The 20,998-nt window shown below is 39.8% G+C and overlaps 1 protein-coding gene across 6 annotated transcripts in view; it reads left to right on the plus strand.

The window, feature by feature from the left end:
• Window positions 1-20,998, plus strand: part of LOC145479955 (tudor domain-containing 6-like) — a 129,938-nt gene that overhangs the window by 92,968 nt on the left and 15,972 nt on the right. For all 6 annotated transcript variants that reach the window (XM_081458433.1, XM_081458428.1, XM_081458429.1 and 3 more), the window contains 2 exons: window positions 261-346; window positions 4,679-4,879. In XM_081458433.1, the coding sequence (XP_081314559.1) occupies window positions 261-346; window positions 4,679-4,879 (287 nt within the window). The remainder of the gene's footprint in view (window positions 1-260; window positions 347-4,678; window positions 4,880-20,998) is intronic.

The raw sequence follows: 20,998 nt of genomic DNA on the forward strand, positions 1-20,998 counted from the left end.
TCTTCACTGTATTGCTTCATTCAGTTAGTCTTTTTCTGCATTCAACAGTGGTGATACTCTTTACATTCCTAGCTCAAGTAATCCATTATCTGACTGCTTTTATCTTGCAGTAACATTTAAAGCTTGCACTGGCATGACAGCAATTGATTTGTAGTTGATGTTTTAGTTTCTCTTAGTCAAGTCAGTGCAACAGTCATTATCCATAACATAAAATAGTCATGCATTTAGTATTGAAGAGTACCTCTTTGTTTTAAATCCAGGAAGGCTTGTACAATCTCTTCTGTCAGGTTGGCAAACTGAGCTCTTGTAATTTGATTCCTCAACACAACAAAGATACTAAGATTGGGTAAGTAAAGAAATACTTTTTCTCTTAAAGGTTACCAAATATATTGCAACCTCCTCTTACCTGCAGCAAGATTTATTTAGTGAAACATTATCACATTTTGCATCAGCAACTGGTGGGACATTTGGTACTTTCAACTTTTGGCATTGCATACTTAGAAACATTTCATCGAGGTATCTTCAGTTGAACAGTCTTGTGTTATTTGGAACCTAGGTCATATCAAGTACACACAAAAGCAGATAATAGACTGCTTGTGCCACATGGTGGCTTTAAAAAGGACCTCGACAACTAGTGTCTTTAAACCAGATGTTGCCTTTGGGTAGACTTTTTGGCCCAGAATGCACTATTGGGATAGGTTAGGGAAATGTTGCTTGCTAAAGCTCTAAGGTGTAAAGTTAGTACAAAGACCACTACTGTAATTGCTTATCTTTTAGAATTACCCCTAGCTTGGTTCAAGAAATGTTGTCTGCTGTTTTCAAACAAGGTTCACATAAAGAGTGGAAACATATTGCTTCTCCTCAGGAACTTTTTTTCCCTTCTTTTCTATGAGAGACCAAAAAGTTAACATTCAACCAAAAGTTTCCAGAGTTATTGGCATTAAAACTAGCAAATTTGTCACAATTTAAACTCTGCAAATATTGCTGCACACCTGGTGGCACCTTTTGAAACTGCAAATTAATTTAAGCAGTCTGTGAGGGGACTTGTTCACCAATGAAGGATATAATCTCAGTGACATAATGCTCTTTACCTCCAATACTTCTCGTTGAAGTACTTCTCATTGGTATTAATCAGTATTATTACCCAGGCAGTGAAGCCTGGGTTCAAATCGCCGTCTGGTCTCTAAAACGCATGCGTCACCTGTGCATGCATACAGCACATGGAATTTACAGAAGTTGTCGTCATGAAAAGTTAGCACCGATTCCATGTTTTCTAGGGTGATGAAATCACATACAAACAAACAAACACACTGTTCGCGGTGGACCAACTCTAAAGGACTTTAAGTGTTTTCGGAATGAGTCGGTCTGCAAGCCTTACGAGAGTTCAATTTACCAGTGAACATTTTGAGTGAATTTATCAAGAATCATGTCGTACCAAAGGAGCTATCAACCGAGGCTATCAACTCTTCAACTTGATAAAAAGCATCTTCAGAAGCGTCGTCGTATTTTTAGATGTGATCGTGAACCAAGTAGAATCCCAGCACAAACTCAAGAAAATCTGAGCAACAAGAGCAGAAAGGTTAGAGAATTTATTTACGAATGTATCTGTTCGAGTACACCTAAGTAAAACACTCTGAGAGACTTTGTAAAGTATAATAAAGTTAAAATCTCAAACTAAACAATATTTTCTTGTTATTTTGTTGTAACAGAGTTATGTGTCTTTACGAGAATGAAACCCATGTGGCGAATTATTGTACATTTAAGCTGAAAGAAACTAATGTATGTTGACCCCAGCAAAACAATTCTTGGCTTGCACTGTCACACAATCCCGACACAATAAAAAAATTATTCGAAAACCAATTAGTGGATAAAGTCAGGAAATTGTGATGTTATAGAAGATTAAGATGGATTCCGCTCTAAGTTCGAGCAATAAGTGCAAAAATTATTTACTAAAAATCTACTCATAGAACGGTAACTTTTGGAATACTATTAAAACAACTCACTTAAGTTTATTTCTCTAAGTGACCCTGTGATTAAATTCTTAAGCATTCTCGAGAAAGTTAATTTCAAACCTCATAAGAATGCTTAAAGCGTGTGTTATTGTGTTTTCAACTAACGCGAAACGTCTATTTTAATTGAAATATAGATAACTTCAAGTTCAATTTTCTCTCGCGGGGTCAGCTTCAGAGCTAAAGTCTTGATAAGTTCTTGTTAACTGTGTTCAAACTATTACCATGCCATGGGGTTTTTTTGGTAACTTAATTTTTGCCATTATTGCTCGAATGTTCTGTGGAAATCATCTTAATAAAGATGACACCTCTCTAATTTTTAAGCGTGTGCGTTTTCCCAAACCTCAGATATTCTTCGAAATATTTTGCACAAATTTACAGAGCCCAGTATGGAGCGGCCATGTTGGTGTACCTCTGGGTACACCAACATAGCAGCCAGAAAATAGTGTAAACATCTTGAACTTACTTGGCTATCTAGGCGACTGGTTATCTGTACTGAACAAACAAGCATTTACATAAGCACTTTTCCTAATACTTTCACTTCTGAATGGGCTAGTATATGTTTTTCGACAAACGCGTTCGTAGCTCTATGTCACGCATTGCCATAACTCTGAAATTCAAAATGTCTCGCTTTCTTGAGAAACACGCACAGAAAAAAAACAACAACAACCAAAAAGGCTAAGGAAAATAGACTGAAACGTTTATAGGCTGATATACAGAACTTGACTCATTTCATGCCCTAAAGGCCTGCGAACCAGTAATAAGCTATTAATCGATTCCAAGAAATGCAATCAAAGGCAGAATAGCTTGAGCACATCGAACTCAATTGAATTTTGAACGACTTCAAATGCAGAACATTTAGCTAAATTGCAGTATAGCTAGTGTTTCTTAGTATAACGACTGCCTGGGTACATGTAGCATTTGAAGCGTCTAGTTGTGTATTAATTTTTAGTGGTTTTATTGTTTAACCTTCTGCCATTTATCTCCAGTTCTGCAAAAAAGAAGCATAGCTTCCATGTTTTCTAGAAAACAAGAGTTTCATTTTATGTACCTTTGGGAGGAAATGAAAAGCATTAAGTTACGAAAATTGGAGTGAAAAGTTTAATTGTCACATTTGCTATTGGAACTTGTTATTGAATTAAAATGAACAAGAATCAACGTAAAACATGACTGTAAAATTCAATGCTGTCTTGATAAACAGCGGTCTTAAATTATGATTTAGACCTTCAGTGAAAATACACTCATGAAACACACACACTGCTAAGATGATGTCTTATCCAGGTTTCTGTGTGTCCCTATTCTACGAGGCAAAAAGTCCTGGCTGACTACCAGTTGAAGGTAAATACAAACCGGCAGTGAACGGAAGGGGTGAGGACCTCTGTGAATATTGTGTCAGAGCTGAACATTGCACTCTGTAGTATCTGAAATTGTTTCGCTAGTTGAAATCTATGAGTTATGCAAGTTCATTTTGTGCACATGGTTAATTTTTGGAAAATAAGTGGTATGTGAATTCAATAACTTTCATTTTAAGGTTTATCAAATTTTCAATAGCTGATTACCAAGGTCAATTGCACTTATTAGAAAGGGGGCCATTATTGGAAGGGGCACTAAATCAAATCATTACAATTATTTCCAGTTGATCTTTATTTTGTACCATTCCTAGTTACTATGTCACTTGTCCTGGATGGTTCCAGGGGGTCCTGAGGGCTTTCTTCCCTGGAAAATTTTTAAAATTGACTTCCTCGGAAATGGGATTTCCAGCATTCAGAGGCCAAGTCAGCATGTTATAATGTTTCATTTTTTTTTAATTAAGGGGCTTCAACCGACCCCCCCCCCCCTTCCCCGACACCCCTAGATCTCCTCCAGCTTGTTTCATGTAACAGTAGGTCTTAAGGTATCATGGTGGGTGAAATTTTATGGAAAATGCAAAGAATTTTTTTTTTGCTGTTCAAATTGAGAAGACTGCTAAGTTGCAATCTCCGGTCATCTCAACGAAGTGAACCTCGCTGGACAAGTGATAAGTTGAAATGTTGCTCTGAGTTTCCCACCTGTACTCAGAGTAGAGCCAGTGGAAGCAGTTTAGTCTTTCCAACTTTGACCCTAGTTTGGGTAACCTGCTGCCTAAAGAGTAGATCCTTTTAGGAAGTGGTAGAGTACTCAAGAAGTTGGGAGAAACACTCGACTACATCTCATGTTTCCCCCTACATTTCTCTCTTGCTCTAGCCACTTTCTGTGTGCTTTACAACAGAATATAGCACGGTCGGGGCTTCTTTATTTGTTAAATTTGTTGAAGAAGAAATAAGCACCCTGTCCCCTTTTAAGCATCGCTTCTCCAGCAAGTGTGCTCCCATGAGCTACCAAAAGTACAATGTATAATTATAAGCCCTCTGGGTGCGAAATTGAATCATTACAGTACTTTAAAAAGGTAGGAAAATACAGAGATCCAAGTTTGGTTGTACACAAGAGTAATCAATTTCCTTGGGGCAGAATTCCTCCGGAAAGTGTAACTTGCAATTGACAGGAATGGCAATCTCTACTTCTTCTCAGACCTTAGCCACCCACCTCTATGCTTAACACATGACATTTTAACACTGCCATGCGCTGTTCTGGAACCCAGAGAAATCAACACTAATTATTGTGACTGGTAAATATTTTGACTCCTGTTTCAGGTTTGTGGGCTATGACACTGTGCGTGAGGCAGAAGCAGCAATACAAAAGTTTGACGGGTTTGATTTGGGACAAGGTCATCGGCTTAAGGTTGCACTTGCCCTGTCGAAACAGAAACCAGACTTTGGAGACTTAAGAGACATATCAAGTGATGGTGCAAACAGAAGAATACACGAACATATTGATGATAGTGCAGCTTCAAGGTAAACATCAAATCTCTTGTACTGAAAATTTACAAGCTGTCAGTGCCATTTTCATTGATGGCCAGCAATTGATGATGTAACGTGCTTCTTTCAAGGAGGGACTGTTAAAAAAACATTTATGTTTGCTTAAGCTTGGTTCACACTAGCGACATAACAACATAACGACATGAACTACATAATTGTTTATGTCAGTAATGTGAACATCAACAGAAAGACAAGTTTAGGTGGTAAAAAGACTTAAAAAAGGAGAGAGAAAGACTTGTTTTTGCGATTATTCAGTTTCTTTGTCTTTGATGACGGTGTCATCGAAGAAAACAAAGGGAAAATACTAGAAGAAAAGGATGAATGCATCTGATCTATCATCAAGATGCTTGGAGAGCACACGCCCAGTACCAAAATCCCGTCAGGGCTAAGTTTGGATGATCAAGGATATTATTTCAGGTAAACAGGTTAACCCTCCTCATCTTACTTGACAGTTGCTGCCATTTTGAAAGCAGTGCTGGTTGTGGGAAATCTCAAGAGAGGTCGACACTTTCACAAATCGCAAAATGTTAAGCAGCTTTATTGTAGATAGTAACCCTCACAGAGCGCTCAATTAGGTGCATAATTATAAAAACCAACACTTCTATCTTTCTTATGTTCCCTATACAAACACTCATTGGCAAAGAAGTTCTCTTTTGACTAGTCCACACAAACAACGAATGTGTATTAATATTCTTTCACGCATATTTTTGACCTCTCACGCGAAAACGTTACTAATGGATATCCGTTAAACGGTCAAAATAGGGAGCTTTAGCACGCGCGTTTTTGAGACGCGGACGGCAACCGGAAGAGAAGATTTCGCATGCTAGGACCGTATTGTCTCCCAGATTTTTTATACTACTCATCTCTAATGAAGAAAAGATACTTAGCAATGTGAATATGGCTGTGTGAGGACAAGTTAAAAGTGAAAGTAGCTCACTTCCGGCTACCGTCCGCGTCTCAAAAACGGGCGTGCTAAAGTCCCCTAATGAACGGCTGGCGAACGGCTAACGAACGGATGAGAAACGGATGTTCCATCTGTTCAAAACGGTTTTAAATACCACTCAAACGGCCACAGAAAAATTTCGAACGGATGCTGTAAACGTTCGAAAGGCACTGGAAAAATTTCAAACGGCTGATGCCAGCCATTTGAACAGCACAGGAAGCATTTTAAACGGATGACGACGGCTAATGAAAAATTTCGAACGGATGACGCCAGCTGTTCAAACAGCGGACAAAAATTTTGAACGGATGATGCCAGCCCTTCGAACTGCTAAAGAGACATTTGGAACATATGATTCCAGGCGTTTGAACAGCGGAAGAAAAGGGCTCGTATTGAACAAATGGTTATAAATGGCTTAGCGGCTAAGAACGCGTTTAAATAATGTCAAATAATTTAAGTGCGAAGCTTTTAGGAGTTTTCACTTGTTTGGAGATTTTGTCTACGCACGGCTAAACTTTCCGAAGACACGAATCCCTGTGCTTCAACAACTACAATTATTTAAGGTATCATGGTAGGTGAATTTTTACGAAAAACGCGAAAAATATTTTTTTTGCTGTTCAAATTGAGAGGACTGAGATAAATATTTTGCAAAAAGAATGGTAAGAAAAGCTTTTTTACTTTTTAAGATAAAGAGAAAACTATTTACGGTGTGGCATTTCATTTGAACGAAATAGACATGCACGTGAACTGTTCTTGATCCGGTTGTCTTTATCGTTAGTTAGCTTTTGTTCTTGACAAACTTAGCTTTTGCTTTCCTTAATGTCCGAACGAAAACGCAAGAAAACTTCTTGTCCATTTGCATCTTCGAAGAAGCCGAGGAAGGGAAAATCTGGAATCAACGAATTCAGTGTGGAACAAGCAAGATCTTTGCCTTTGAGCAACCGTGGGTCGTACTACAACCAAGACGAATGGTTATTCGAGGACACTAGTCCCGCCAATGAAGCCGTAGAACAACCTGCAACAAGTGCCAGACGCACGAAAATATTGCCAGAGAACGGACGCGGCTCCGAAACTTCTATGACGACAAAGTCAAGCGAAGATGTTGAGCCGTGGGACAAACTTCGTGGAAGGACGATTGTTAGGGGCGATAGGCTTCAGGAAAGTTTGGTGAAGTCTGTATCCTGTCGAACATTTTGTCCCTCGGATTTTCATTTGTTTCCAGCTGAACATCGACTTGCGAGGTTCGCTTGCCGGCCCGCTTGCCTGTTCCACTTCGAGATTTCCTCTTTTTGGCTTCTCGAGGCATGGTTTTAATAAATGTCTGGAGAACGAAGAGGTCTAAAGTTGAGCAACATAATACCAATTCTGCCGATGAAATCTTCTGTGTAAAAGAAGTCACGGCAGTTTACATACAAACCTTTTTAAAGCTCCAGTATTTTGTCCTTCGAACGATAACACTGCGGCTGGTTTTCACACCAGAATTGTAGACGTTTGTTTATTTCAAGTTGCCGACATCTGTCAATGAGTCATCAAATCTCCTTACATGCGGGGATTTTTAACACCTAATCATAGAAATCTCATAAAACGTTTTTGGTCTTTTTCTCGATGAAATAAAACGGCATCTAAGGGTGAACATTTTTAGTTCGTTTACGTGCGTCTTCCGACGGAATTAGTTGAAAATCGGCAGCCATGTTCAAGGATACTTCGTTCGAAAAAGTATGTCAGGCTTTGTTTAATTTCGCTTCCGTTTAAAAGTTATGGCCTCTCTTGTAGAAAGGAACGTTCGCATTGACAATATCAAACTTTAGGAGGTTGTAAAAGAAACCAAACCACATCTGGAAAATCGCAGACACGATTTTTGAGGGTGACGTGTGAGAAAACATTTCCGATGTTAATCGCGCTGCTCCGATAATTCACGCCCGGAAGCAAACCAATTTAGGCAAAGCAGTGTTTCTGGGTATTTCTTTTAATATCACTGCGACATTGACTTTTTAGAAAATTCCAAAGATATGATTGTATTCTATAACTATTAAGTGGCAGTCCCGCTAAAAGCGGTCCACTCGACTTCGGGACCAAAACTAATTTTCCTTCATTTTTTGTCTGTGAAAAGGGTTTGACACATATATAAAAAAGCAATTTATTATTTTCCAATTCCTTATTTTTGCTTTGCTACGAGCCAAAATTGAATTTTGGCCGAACTGAGGTTGCCGACCGTGATCAGAAAGGTATAATTCACCGATTTTGTGAAGCGTGCTACGTCGCCTAAAATGCAGCTCACGGAATTTCGTTTTCATACGAATTTTAAGGTACATTCATTACTTTGACTGACGAAATATGGAAACTTTTCGAAAAATTCTAAGCTTACCAGTGAGGCTGGAAAACACCCTACTCCGAGGCCTTTGATCACCTACTAAAATTTAGCCAAATTTGACGGGGAAAATCTCAAAAGTTGGGTCTAAATGAAGCCTAAAAAGCAAATCACAGTAAATTTCATACCTTAATAAACCGTTCTATAAGTTCAAACCGGTGGGTATCGCCTTGGATTGCACGCGAGAACAGATTAAAATCTGCCACAGTCAGTGTGTTTACAGAGCTATCGCTCGTGTCAAAGCTCATTTGCATAACCCTAACATCCAGTGAAAATACATCTTCCGTTCAGGTTCGTTTGTTGACCTTCTGAGTAGGGGCAAAGAGCTTCCTTTAATACTTGTGTACACTCTAGATCCAGTTTTGAGGTGAAGGTTGCGTTAAAGTTGATCAATCCTCAAGACTTGCGAGACTCCAAAAGTAAATAATGGCGTCGGTCTGCAGAAATTAATCGTAGCCGTCGTCCTGACCCTTCAATAAATTCTGCCGCAGAGGTAGCACTAGGAGAAGGAGAAAATCATAAGTTCTCATTTACCGTTTAATGGCAACTGAATCCTGTACTACTGCCAAGACTACCGGGAGCTTGAGGGCTATGTGCCCGAATTTGAGGAACAACAACAACGAACACTTGCCGGTTGCATCGCTGGGAAATGAACCTGAATGAACACGGCACGCTTGAATGGAACTATGTTTTGCGATGAATGATGGGCTTTACTTCTGTTTTATGCTTGATCCTTGTCTTTTAGTATCTTGCACAGCGCATAAAATAAACTTCAGGATCCGTTTATCGGACCGTTTATACAACGAAAGCTGCACTAGCTTCGTCAAAATGTCACACAAGTTGTAACGTGACCAATTACCTGGGAGGGGGGTACTCCCTTATATGAGCTATATAGGTATCTGTATGTGAGGCCCCAAAGGGTAGGGTTTTTCAGCCGTTTGGGTCATAAATAGGGTATCGATTTTGGCCATTTTGGTTATAAATTGGGTATGGCTTTAGCACTCTAGTTTTGAATTGGGTATGTTTCTTAGCAGAAGCTACTTTTTCATCATTATCAATAAGACCTTCAACAAAAGCCCATGGTCCCATCTTTTGATTTTCTTCCATTGTGTTTTCTATGAAAAACGAACGGCTGATAACTGGAAAGGAAAAGTGAATTTTAGGTCCATGTCTGCTTCCTCCGCCCTTATGTGTTAGCAACTCCTTATATTTTCTGAGGAAAGGTAGATAAAAATTGAAAAGGTGCAATGATTGTCGTCGATCGGTCATGCTGAAAAGATTGCACTAGTCCAAAAAATTAACGGGTGGCTTTTTCATTATCAATATTGAAATGAGAAAATCTTGCCAAATCTAGTGATCGGCGCGCGCGGGGTAGGAGATTTGCCCTCGGCCCCTGGTAATTGGCCCAGGGGGGTACTTCCAGAAAAGTTGAGTGGGGGTCTGCGGCCCACTTCCCAAAACCCATACCCTCTTTATGACCAAAATCTGCGTTTTTGCTACCCTATTTATGACCTGACCAAAAATTCGATAGCCTAGTTTTGACCGTTGCGGCTGACACAGTTGTCCTAAACATACGTTATGAAGGGCTTTTGTTGAAGGTCGTATTGATAATGATGAAAAAGTAGCTTCTGCTAAGAAACATACCCAATTCAAGACTAGAGTGCTAAAGCCATACCCAATTGATAACCAAAATGGCCAAAATTGATACCCTATTTACGACCCAAACGGCTGAAAAACTCTACCCTTTGGGGCCTCACATACAGATACCTATATAGCCCATATAAATGAGTACCCCCCTCCCGGGTAATTGGTCACGCTGCAACTTGTGTGACATTGTGACGAAGCTGGTCAGCTTTCGTTGTATAAACGGTACGATAAACGGATCCTGAAGTTTATTTTATGTGCTGTGCAAGATACTAAAAGACAAGGATCAAGCATAAAACAGAAGTAAAGCCCATCATTCATCGCAAAACATAGTTCCATTCAAGCGTGTCGTGTTCATTCAGGTTCATTTCCCAGCGATGCAACCGGCAAGTGTTCGTTGTTGTTGTTCCTCAAATTCGGGCATAGAGCCCTCAAACTCCCAGTAGTCTTGGCAGTAGTACAGGATTCAGTTGCCATTAAACGGTAAATGAAAACTTATGATTTTCTTCTACTCCTAGTGCTACCTCTGCGGCAGAATTTATTGAAGGGTCGGGACGACGGCTACGGTTAATTTCTGCAGACCGACGCCATTATTTACTTTCGGAGTCTCGCAAGTCTTATGAATTGATCAACTTTAACGCAACCTTCACCTCAAAACTGGATCTAGAGTGTACACAAGTATTAAAGGAAGCTATTTGCCCCTACTCAGAAGGTCAACAAACGAACCTGAACGGAAGAAGATGTATTTTCACTGGATGTTAGGGTTATGCAAATGAGCTTTGACACGAGCGATAGCTCTGTAAACACACTGACTGTGGCAGATTTTAATCTGTTCTCGCGTGCAATCCAAGGCGATACCCACCGGTTTGAACTTATAGAACGGTTTATTAAGGTATGAAATTTACTGTGATTTGCTTTTTAGGCTTCATTTAGACCCAACTTTTGAGATTTTCCCCGTCAAATTTGGCTAAATTTTAGTAGGTGATCAAAGGCCTCGGAGTAGGGTGTTTTCCAGCTTCGCTGGTAAGCTTAGAATTTTTCGAAAAGTTTCCATATTTCGTCAGTCAAAGTAATGAATGTACCTTAAAATTCGTATGAAAACGAAATTCCGTGAGCTGCATTTTAGGCGACGTAGCACGCTTCACAAAATCGGTGAATTATACCTTTCTGATCACGGTCGGCAACCTCAGTTCGGCCAAAATTCAATTTTGGCTCGTAGCAAAGCAAAAATAAGGAATTGGAAAATAATAAATTGCTTTTTTATATATATGTGTCAAACCCTTTTCACAGACAAAAAATGAAGGAAAATTAGTTTTGGTCCCGAAGTCGAGTGGACCGCTTTTAGCGGGACTGCCACTTAAGCTTTCAGAAAATGTATAGGTTGATGGGTTTTCTTTCAAAGAGTCAGCGTAAGAGCACGATTTCCAAACACTGTCAATCCACCTATCATGATAGCTTAATGATCAACAAAACGTGGAGTTCACAATGTCCATTTGAACTAAATTAAGTGTCTGTGAAAAAGTTATTGCCAGAACAACTTAATAGCTATTACAATACTAAGATATTTATCAACGCATTTTTTAACGTATTGCTTAAACTTAAATTCAGGTCACAGAAACTGAGAAGCGGCCTTCTTTTTTCGCCATCTTTCCGTCATGTTGAAGGTCTTACGAGTTTGATAATTATGAGAATTATGGAATACCTTATAGAGGTAATACGCATAATAATTATTGTGTAGTTTCCACGACAACGCAACGTTCTGTCCTAGCGATTGATATAGATTGGCTGTTGTTATCATGTTACGTTACCTGTCACAGTGGTAGTTGCTTTAAAATTTCCTTTGTCAACATTGGTAGTCCCATCAAACGTAAATTTGTCTCTTTCAAAATATCTTTTTTCACTGAAAATTGTGAGCGAGCTTTCACGTGGTGCCGGTTTAATTGCTATCGTTTAAAGTTTCCTTGACAATCCGCTCGAAACAATCGTAACACAGCATAACATGAGCAGGTATGACTTCTGTTCAGAGTATTTATTTCTTGAACGGTGATTTTAAATACAGTTTTTCTTTCAGAATGGACAAACGGTCGTTTGAATCGGAAAGGTTGAATGTTTGTTTTAAACAAACACAGTCATTTGGGTGGCTGTATAAAGTTCCTTCTGAATAGATAATCCCAGCCATTCGAAAACCTGAATCCCATTAGATACCGTTGGCCGATCGAACGGCTGATTCGTTTGACCGGATAAAATTGATTTAGTGATTGTGTGATTTAGTTATACTTTTTGTACTTTTAATTGATTTTATCTCTTATCTCTTGTATTTTTATTCATTATATTATCTCATAGTTATGCCATAGTTTTAACATCCGTATTGTACATAATTTTTAGAGGGCCACTGGTTTGTTAGTATTTTTATACTATTTTAGTGCTACCCTCTTTAAATAAAGTCTTTACTTACTTACTTACTTACTTACTTACGTACTTACTTACTTACTTACTTACTTACTTACTTACTTACTATAACTATTTTTTCGAAGAGATGACCATTTTTTCGAATGGATACCCTTAGCTGTTCGAACGGATGACCTCAGGCGTTCAAACAGATGACGATTTTTTTTGAACGGATAACCTCAGCCGTTCGAATGGATGAAGATTTTTGCGAATGGATAACCTCAGCCGTTCGAACGGATGAAGATTTTATTCAAATGGCTGAGGTCATCCGTTCGAACGGATGAAGATCTTTTTTGAACAGATAGCAGCAGTTGTTTGAACGCTAGAAATTTTTCTGAATGGATGATCCAATCCATTCGAACAGCGTCCCACTGATCATGAACGGATGGCAAATGGCAAGCAAACGGTTTTTAAGCATTCGAACGGATAGCCATAGTGTACGTTTTCGCGTGAGAGGTCACATTTGCACTTGCTTAGTAACGTGACATGACAAAGTCACACAGTGAACAGGACATTACCCGATAGTTTCCAACACTTTCCCCCATTTGTAAAGAAACACGCAAAAGGAAACTTGAGTCTCTTAGAACAATAACAATTACGAACTGGAAAGCTAAAATTAAGAGAATCGTTGTTCAAAGTTCAGCACCAGTGTATAAGTTGTTCAGTATCACAGTGATCTATATGCAATCTGTATACATAGTTTCAGTCCTCACAGGTCTGCTTCTTCCACAACATCTCAAATGTACCATTGGGGGACAACTTCAGCATGACACCTGGGTCAGAAGAGCTTGGTCTCAGGATTTGACCTTGCTGGGTTGGTGACTGGTTGATGCCATCGCAGGATATCCCAAGGGTGTAGAGCTACTGGACTGTCCTCTCCAAAAAGGTTTTTCTGGCTCATAGTTTTGCAGCACGAACAACACCATGACATCCACTGAACAGCTCAACCACCGCACCCAGAGACCACTCCCCTTGATTCCTTTCCTCTGGGCAAACTAGAACAACATTTCCTATCTTTAGAGATTCGTTCTTGCCTTTTTTGTCACAGTAAGCCATTCTCTAAGAGCAGCCAGGTACTCGTGGGTCCAGTGTTTCCATAGCACGTCCTTACAAGGTTATAGATACTTTGCTATTTACTCAGGTTCCCAGGCTCCTCTTGCTAAGTCTCCTGTTTAGGCAGGCGGTTGCTTCGTTAGAACAAGAAAGAAGCTGGTGTGAGCAGCAGTAACCGGGTGTCGTCTTTGACATCAGGCAATGGGTGTCAGTTGAGTTGAATTTCAATTTCAAGGACAACTGCACACAGCTCCATCCAGGAAAGCATTCCTCCTCCGATCGTCTTAAAGAAGGTGTGTTTAAACATAACAATTTTTTCTTGGACAATTCTGTGCAAAGGAGACTTGCACAGAACCACGCCCACACCATTGACAGAACCACACCCCATGTAGAGTGTAATGATGTGGTTGTTGTACAAACTTGTTGCTGAATGGGCAGTCATCTGGCAAGTAGATACCAAGATTTCTTCACTATAGTCGGTAGATTTAGTTGCATTTTATTAGCAGCGAACTTAAGGGATTCATAGCACGAGCTAAGACTCTCCAGATCTTTGTATCTTTTTTTATGCCTAAGAAAATAAAAAAAATAAAATAAAATAAAGATCCTTGAATCAATTCCCGACTGCTGCTCTGCTGCATTGACTGGTCCTTCAACTTTGGAAACATTTCGGTGGCAGTTGTGCCTGAACCTTGCAATCCACGTGCATATGCATAAGGCTTTTTGAAGATCATGGTGGTGTAGTAGCTAGTTGAACTAGTCTGTCTCTTCATTGAATGTGATAGCAGCCAGCACTTTTTTCACATCTTTCGACTCAGCATAAGACTCTGCACTGGTAGCTGCTGTCACTAAATTTTCCGGCCATGTGTTGTGGTCTTCAAGCCAGTGCAGTCTGTACCACTACAGTGCTGACTCTACAACAGACCTACCAGGACTTCCAAGATCGGCCAGATTATGGGCGGTTGGCACGTGCCTCCACTCATTGACAGCGTGTTCTCTGATTTTTCCAACTTGATTAGCTATGAACTGATGATATTCTATGCTGTCTCGAATCCAGTGTAGTATGTCAGTACTATTAAGCCAGCAGCAAACCGATGTCACAGGGAATCTAGTCAAGGCTCTATGTACGTTGTAGACCAAGTTTATAGCCATATGTCTGGCAATCTGAGCCTGGGGATCAACAACTGTTGCTTGGCAAGAGGTGCCTTCGCTGCCACAAGGGAAGGGAAGATTGCTCTCCCATTTTCTCCATTTTGTCACAAGCTCATCATGTACTCGAGCTCCTCAAGCTTGCTTATGTTCGCAAGCCTCTCGATTAAGAAACTTTTCTTGCAATGAAGTGGGAGAAACGAGGATGAGAGGTTGTAGATTCGAGCTAATGTCCCTGAAATTCCCCTCTTTGTCAGCTCGGGCGGTCTGTAGGAAACAAAACACTCGGGTATCTTCAGCTTTGTCCCGACCAAGGCCGAGTAGTTTGGTCGTCTCACCTTAGGCAGAGCCCAGGTGAAGCTTGCTGTAGGTGTTCTTGCTCTCTGCAGGTAGTTTGTGAGAGTCGTTTTGGCTCAGAACTTAGACATGTCAGAGTTTGTTCCGAAGGGCTGGTTCAATGTTGATTTCACATTAATGCTAAAGCTCAAAGATGTTGATTTCACTTATAAACACTAACATCTTGTTGACTTCAGGTCAATGGGCCGTCTCAAAGATGCTTTTTTCACTTAAGGAACAGTTAAATGTTGACACACGAAAGCTCAGAGATGTTGATTTCACTTGAAAAAAAAACATATACATGTTGATTTCACGTCAACAGCCGACCTCAAAGACACTTTTTCACCTAAGAAACACTTAAATGTAGATTTCACAAGGATGCATAAGCACAGAGATGCTCATTTGACGTATGACAGAGCGAAATGTCGATTTCACGAGGCTCCCGAGATTAGGGTTATGTCCCCTGATCCCATAAGTTTGAAAGACTACAAATCATGCTGATTTGAAATAAAATTGCTTTTATAATCAATCGCTACTTGTTTGCCATTACCTGTGGTACTGCCTATGTCTACAACTACGTAAAATCCACTTCCTCTTACTTATATTGCTGTCTACTAACATCTAAAGCCACCAAACGTCCACTGCACGTGATCGTAATGCAGCCAGGAAGGTTCTGTACAGCTCACATGTGGGAGACCTGGCGGTCGATGCAAGACTTGTTTTAGTAATCAGTTCTCGCTTTCCAAACTTTGATGTTGGTAATGCTTGGCAAATGGGCCACAACTCACGAGAGAATTGTTTTCTTGGGCAAGAACTGCTCTTGGACTTTGCTGCCTGGATCGATCTGACTTCAAACGCCGATAACTAGATAAGTAGACTGATTGTATCAGTTTTTTAGAACATCACAAAGTATATTTTGGTTCTTTAAAACGTACCGATGACTTTCGGGTTTATCAAGGCTTTATGAGGTCTCTCAACCACCAGGCAGGCGTGCAAGGTATTTTAAAAGAGCACTTAAGAGCTTCATATATATCTCTTTTCTGTTCGATAGTATTTCTTTTGGCACTCGCTCCAACCTACGTGTTGCTTCACATCACAATAACCGATGTAAACAACCTAGTTCCCAGATTCCCACTTAATTTCCTATGTTCCTTTGGCTTACTAGAGGACAGCTAAGATTCTGAGGGATTTGATTTTGACTTTGAACACTATAAACAGAAGCTACATTTTATGTATCGTATTGGCATAGGATGCTGCCATCTTTGTTGGAGAGAAAGCTATCTTGACTCAGGCAGAGTTTTTTCAAAAAACGTGCTAACGAGTGAAAAAAGTCCAGGTCAATGTTTAAATGTAATTTGTGGTTAATTTACCGAGATTGAGGCAAATCAGAGCCAAAGAAGAGAAAAAGGCCTAAAAAGCAACATAAGGCGGATATGCATGCGGCTCTTTCGCTCAAAAATCTTATCCAGTTTTGATAAAATAGGAATCACAAATAACCCAAAAATGTTTCAACAGCGCGCAAAGCTCAGTCAAAAGTCTCTTGAATGTTTTAGCCCAGTTCCTGAAGTGATGCAACTAGTAGCCCAACCCAGATCTCACTTTGCACGGTCATGAACATGGAAATTACATGTTCAAATGCCTGGAGAAATGCAGGGATTTTATCAATCGAGATAATTTTTTCAGTGAAGAAATCACGGAAACTAGTAGATTTTATTTAAGGGAAAAATTTGGGTTATTAGTGGCCTTTAAACAGTAGGCTGACAACAAAGTCACTCAATAAATGCAACATTACTCTATAGTTTCTGACACTGGTGGCAGGCTGTTCGACAGTTCTTGTGCTGCTCTGATTGGTTCTTTGTTATATTGTTAATTCAATGTTGTTCACACTTGTTTTCACAGAAACATATCATAACATAAGGAAAAGAACAGTTTTTGTGTGATTATGCGATTACTGCACAATCCCATATAGTCTTCAATCATCTTGAAAGTTTTTAGGTGTCAGGATATGATGAAACCTGAGAATCTCTCCTCCGATGAGAGTTAATAGTTAATGAAAATAGTGAAACCTCGGCCGGTGAGAGTTAATAGTTAGCAAAGATAGTGAAACTCGTAATCAGATCGTCGCATTTGTAAAGTGGCCAACAAGATGATGTTTCAAATGTAAACTGCCTTTTCTTCTAGTCAACTCCCTTCTAAACGGTTCAAAAAGACCCAGGAACAAAAGTAAATAACTGCATTTATTTTACGTGAATGTAACTGATTATGTTTTTGCTGATTCAGTGTTCAGGTCCCCTGTGCCTTGGACAAACAAGAAGATTTTCATGAATGCAAATTGAATGGGAGCCTTAAAATTGCCTACAGGCCAAAATTTAAACTTGGTCTTTTTTTTCTAAAGCGTTGTTGGATCTGGTCTGGGTTCGAGCCCTAGCCAGGGACACTGTGTTGTGTTCTTGGGCAAGACACTTTACTCTCACAGTGCCTCTCTCCACCCAGGAGTATAAATGGGTACGAACGAATTGTTGGTGAAACTTAACAATTTGCGGGGGAGTGGCCTGCGATGGACTAGCATCCTATCCAGGGGGAGTAGAAATACTCCTAGCTGCTTCATGTTACAGAAACTAGGATAAGCTCTGGCAGCTATGAGCCAGTTGGCTCCAAGGCTTCTTTTTGCGTTGTTGCGGTGATCTCAAAGTCTTCAGGGTGCGATGTTTGTGTTTTTCATGCTACGGTGTTCGGTGAAATAAATTCTTTTGCGGCGCTGTGGTTTCTTGTTTGATCCTTCTCAGAGCTAACTTTAGCATGCAAACTTCATTAATCTGTGCTAATTTATGACAAGCACATACCATTGTTTTTAACAAAATACAGACCACCACTGTCTACTTTATAGTTAATCTTCAATATGCTTCAGCTGCCAATCCGAAGCTGTTTTCATTAATACATAACTTGACAAGTAACTCTACCGCTGCCACGATGCACCCTGAGCTGGACGAAATTTATTATCGACTGCGTAGCTTTTTTAGCTGATTTACAGGCATCCCCAGTGAAATGCAATGAAAAGCGTTGTGGTGTTTATTTCATGTCAAATTGTAAATGCCGCCAGATACAACAGAGAGTTAACCAAGGTAAAAGTTCATTTTACCCTGTGATCAGACATGGTTTAGGTCAGTTGCCAAGGTCGAGATGACAGATGTATTGTGGTCGCCTGGTATCTCGCACCCCGTGGTGTCCAGATTGTGTCACTCTCATTCAGTCACAGTTTCTACAACGTTTGTTTTCATGGCAAAAAAAGTAAGCCAAGTCCGGACCAGCCACTCGGACAATATATTCGAGCGTGCCTCCAGATAGTCTGAAGTTCCCTTTCCACCATTTGGCAACAAAATTTCCGTGCAAAAGGGTTTCAAACCAGAATTGGTTAGCGAAGTCATCAAAAGTGCTTCCTCTCTCGGCCATTTCAGAAAGTTGCACGGGTTTGGAATTTGAATTGCATGGTTAGTGGGTTAAATGAATGGAAACAGAAACCACATTTAACTAGAGAATGTTGGTCTGTAAACAAACACCTAGAAAGAATGTTCAGCTAGTTATTCTTCCTAGTGAATAGCAGTATATTTATTTTACATGAATGTAAATGATTATGTTGTTGGGGTCCCCTGTGGTCTGAGTTCATTGACAGTAACTTAAAAATAACAAACAGAGCTTAGCGTTGATGCAGCGCCTGAATTATGAAATTTTGCAAACCAAATTTCCCTTTGGGCGAGCTAGAAGATTTTCATGAACACAAATCGAATGGGAGCTTTATCATTGCTTACAGGCCAAAATTAAGCTTGGTCTTTTGTTTACGTTTTTAATTCATGTTGAGTTTACTTCAACACATTACTCAACAGTCATGCAAATGTATCTCGTAGAATCCTTTTTTCGAGAAAAGTTCTAGGGATTTTGCATGTTGAATTTCTTCGTTGTCCCGGGTCACATTACTTGTAGGTTCCCTGTCGTGATCACGTGTGGTTGATTCTTCACTCGCAGACTTCACTCAAATTTGTGGCCATAATAATATATTTCTATCGGTATATAAGGTTGAGCCTTGATAAACTTGAGCAGCGTTTATCTTCGATCTAATGTAGACATCAGACTGAGAGGTGATTTGAATACAAATTTATTCTATGCTCACTTTGATTTATAGAGGTAATTTCAAAAACTCATCTGGTTGAGTCATGTGGTATGGTGTTCGACTAAAAAGCAATAGGTTACAATAATTCTAAGAAAAGGTGACAAGCACAATCAAAAAGATAAAGACAAACAACTTACAGATGTTTTCTCCTATTGATGTGAACTGGTAGATTGAAGTAACTGATGAACTAAACTGAAACTTGATGTAATATGTACTGAACAAAAATCTTATGCCACGAATCACATGATGATAGACGAGTTAAATTTTAAATCAAGTGTAACGCATGTACATGTAGGGGAAATGTCACACATGTTTGAATCCTACATACCAGCCCCAAAGTGTGAACTGAAAGCATTTAAACTTAAATGAGTGATTCCAGTGGAAAAACTTGAGTAATATCTCGTCACTAAATCCATTTGAAATGGGTCATCGCAATCAAGTCAATAAAGAAACAACTGTTCTCTGACGTTACAAGCAAACTTTTTTGTTGAGGACATAGACTGCGAGCAGCCTCCCTTTTGCTCGAAAGTCTGTGGGGAAGAACGCAAAGAAAAACGCATCATAAGCAAGCAGTGGGTTGTGAGCGTGCGAGCGTGATATGCAAAGCTGCGAGCCGCCCACGCTTGTCGCCACTCGCATCTCACACTTGCAGTCACACTTGTTTTGCTTTCTTCATCGTGTTCTTCCCCACGGATTTCCAAGCAAAAGAGAGACTGTTTGCAGTCTATTGAGGACCTCAAGATCAACAATGTTTAGCTGCTCCTGTGGAGTCTACGAGCCTCTGGAAGAACAGCCTTGTCGATAAGACGTTCCAGTTTTCAGCGTGACTCTCCTCAGAAGCCTATCTCTCTTGTTTGGTTTTGCTTCCAGGATGCGACCAAGGGGCCACAAGTTCTCTACCACGAGTACAATGTCCCCAGTTTCATAGTAACACCTTTACCTTTGTAGTGATTGCCTTCTCGCTTACAGCAATTCAACTCCCAGATACTGACTTTTAAAAGCAAACTCTAACCAAATAGAGTGAAACTAAGCATAAGCCCACAAGTACGCATTGCAGACCTACTTTTAAGTTATGTCATTATGTTTATGCTGTTATGTTGCTATTATTTCATCATGTCATGATGTTCACACTGCAAACATATCATAACTTCCTTATGTTATGTTTATCTTGGAATGTCATTATGTTGCTGGTGTGAACCACGCATTACTTGTACACAACCATTTTCCCTATGTATGGTGCCCCTTTGGTTTTATTATGAGAGGTTTGATTGCAGTCTTGGGCAAACCTGGTCCTGAGAGGGTCTCTTCATTAAGAGTCATAGTCTATAAGATTCAAACTTTGGCCGGCCACCATACCTCACCGATTTTGCTGAAATTTGGCATGCAATCTTGTTTTAGGGTCCTAACTACGAAAATGAATGTTATAAAGTTCCAATTCTTTTTACTTTGGAAAATATCAAGAAGGTCGATTTGGGGTGACTGGCGGACTGAAGGAGTGCTTGTTACTTCAATCCTGATCCTGCCATCTTAATTTCTCAACAATTCTTGTAAGAGACATAAAGAACTATCCTTCTTTGTCTTATTTATCAAAATAAATTCGGAAAATGATAAGTTTGAACGTCCAACGGCCAAGAAGCACGAAGGTATATTTTCTTAGCTTTGAAAAATCGTAAATTTACTTCATATTGGAAGGCTGATATCTCCAGTGATATCTCCCACTCAAGAATATTTAAGTCACTTCCCAGCTTAGAACCCAGATTACCGGGCGCTAAGGATAAGTCGCATTTTCTAGGAACCGTCGATGCAGTGGGTATAGCACATCAAATTATGGGGCGAAAATGTTTACTATGAAAAAGATAAGTAATTCGAATCAGTACCTGCTCTTGTTTAAAGTAGCTGAATTTCGCTTTTAAGTGAAGCATCATGATGTTGAAACCTTTGAGATGAGGCCTTATATCTCTGGTACATTATGAAAGCGATACGCACTCGCTTGAT

The sequence above is a fragment of the Orbicella franksi genome, chromosome 2 (genome assembly GCF_964199315.1).
Source record: "Orbicella franksi chromosome 2, jaOrbFran1.1, whole genome shotgun sequence".
Classification (NCBI taxonomy): Eukaryota; Metazoa; Cnidaria; class Anthozoa; order Scleractinia; family Merulinidae; genus Orbicella; species Orbicella franksi.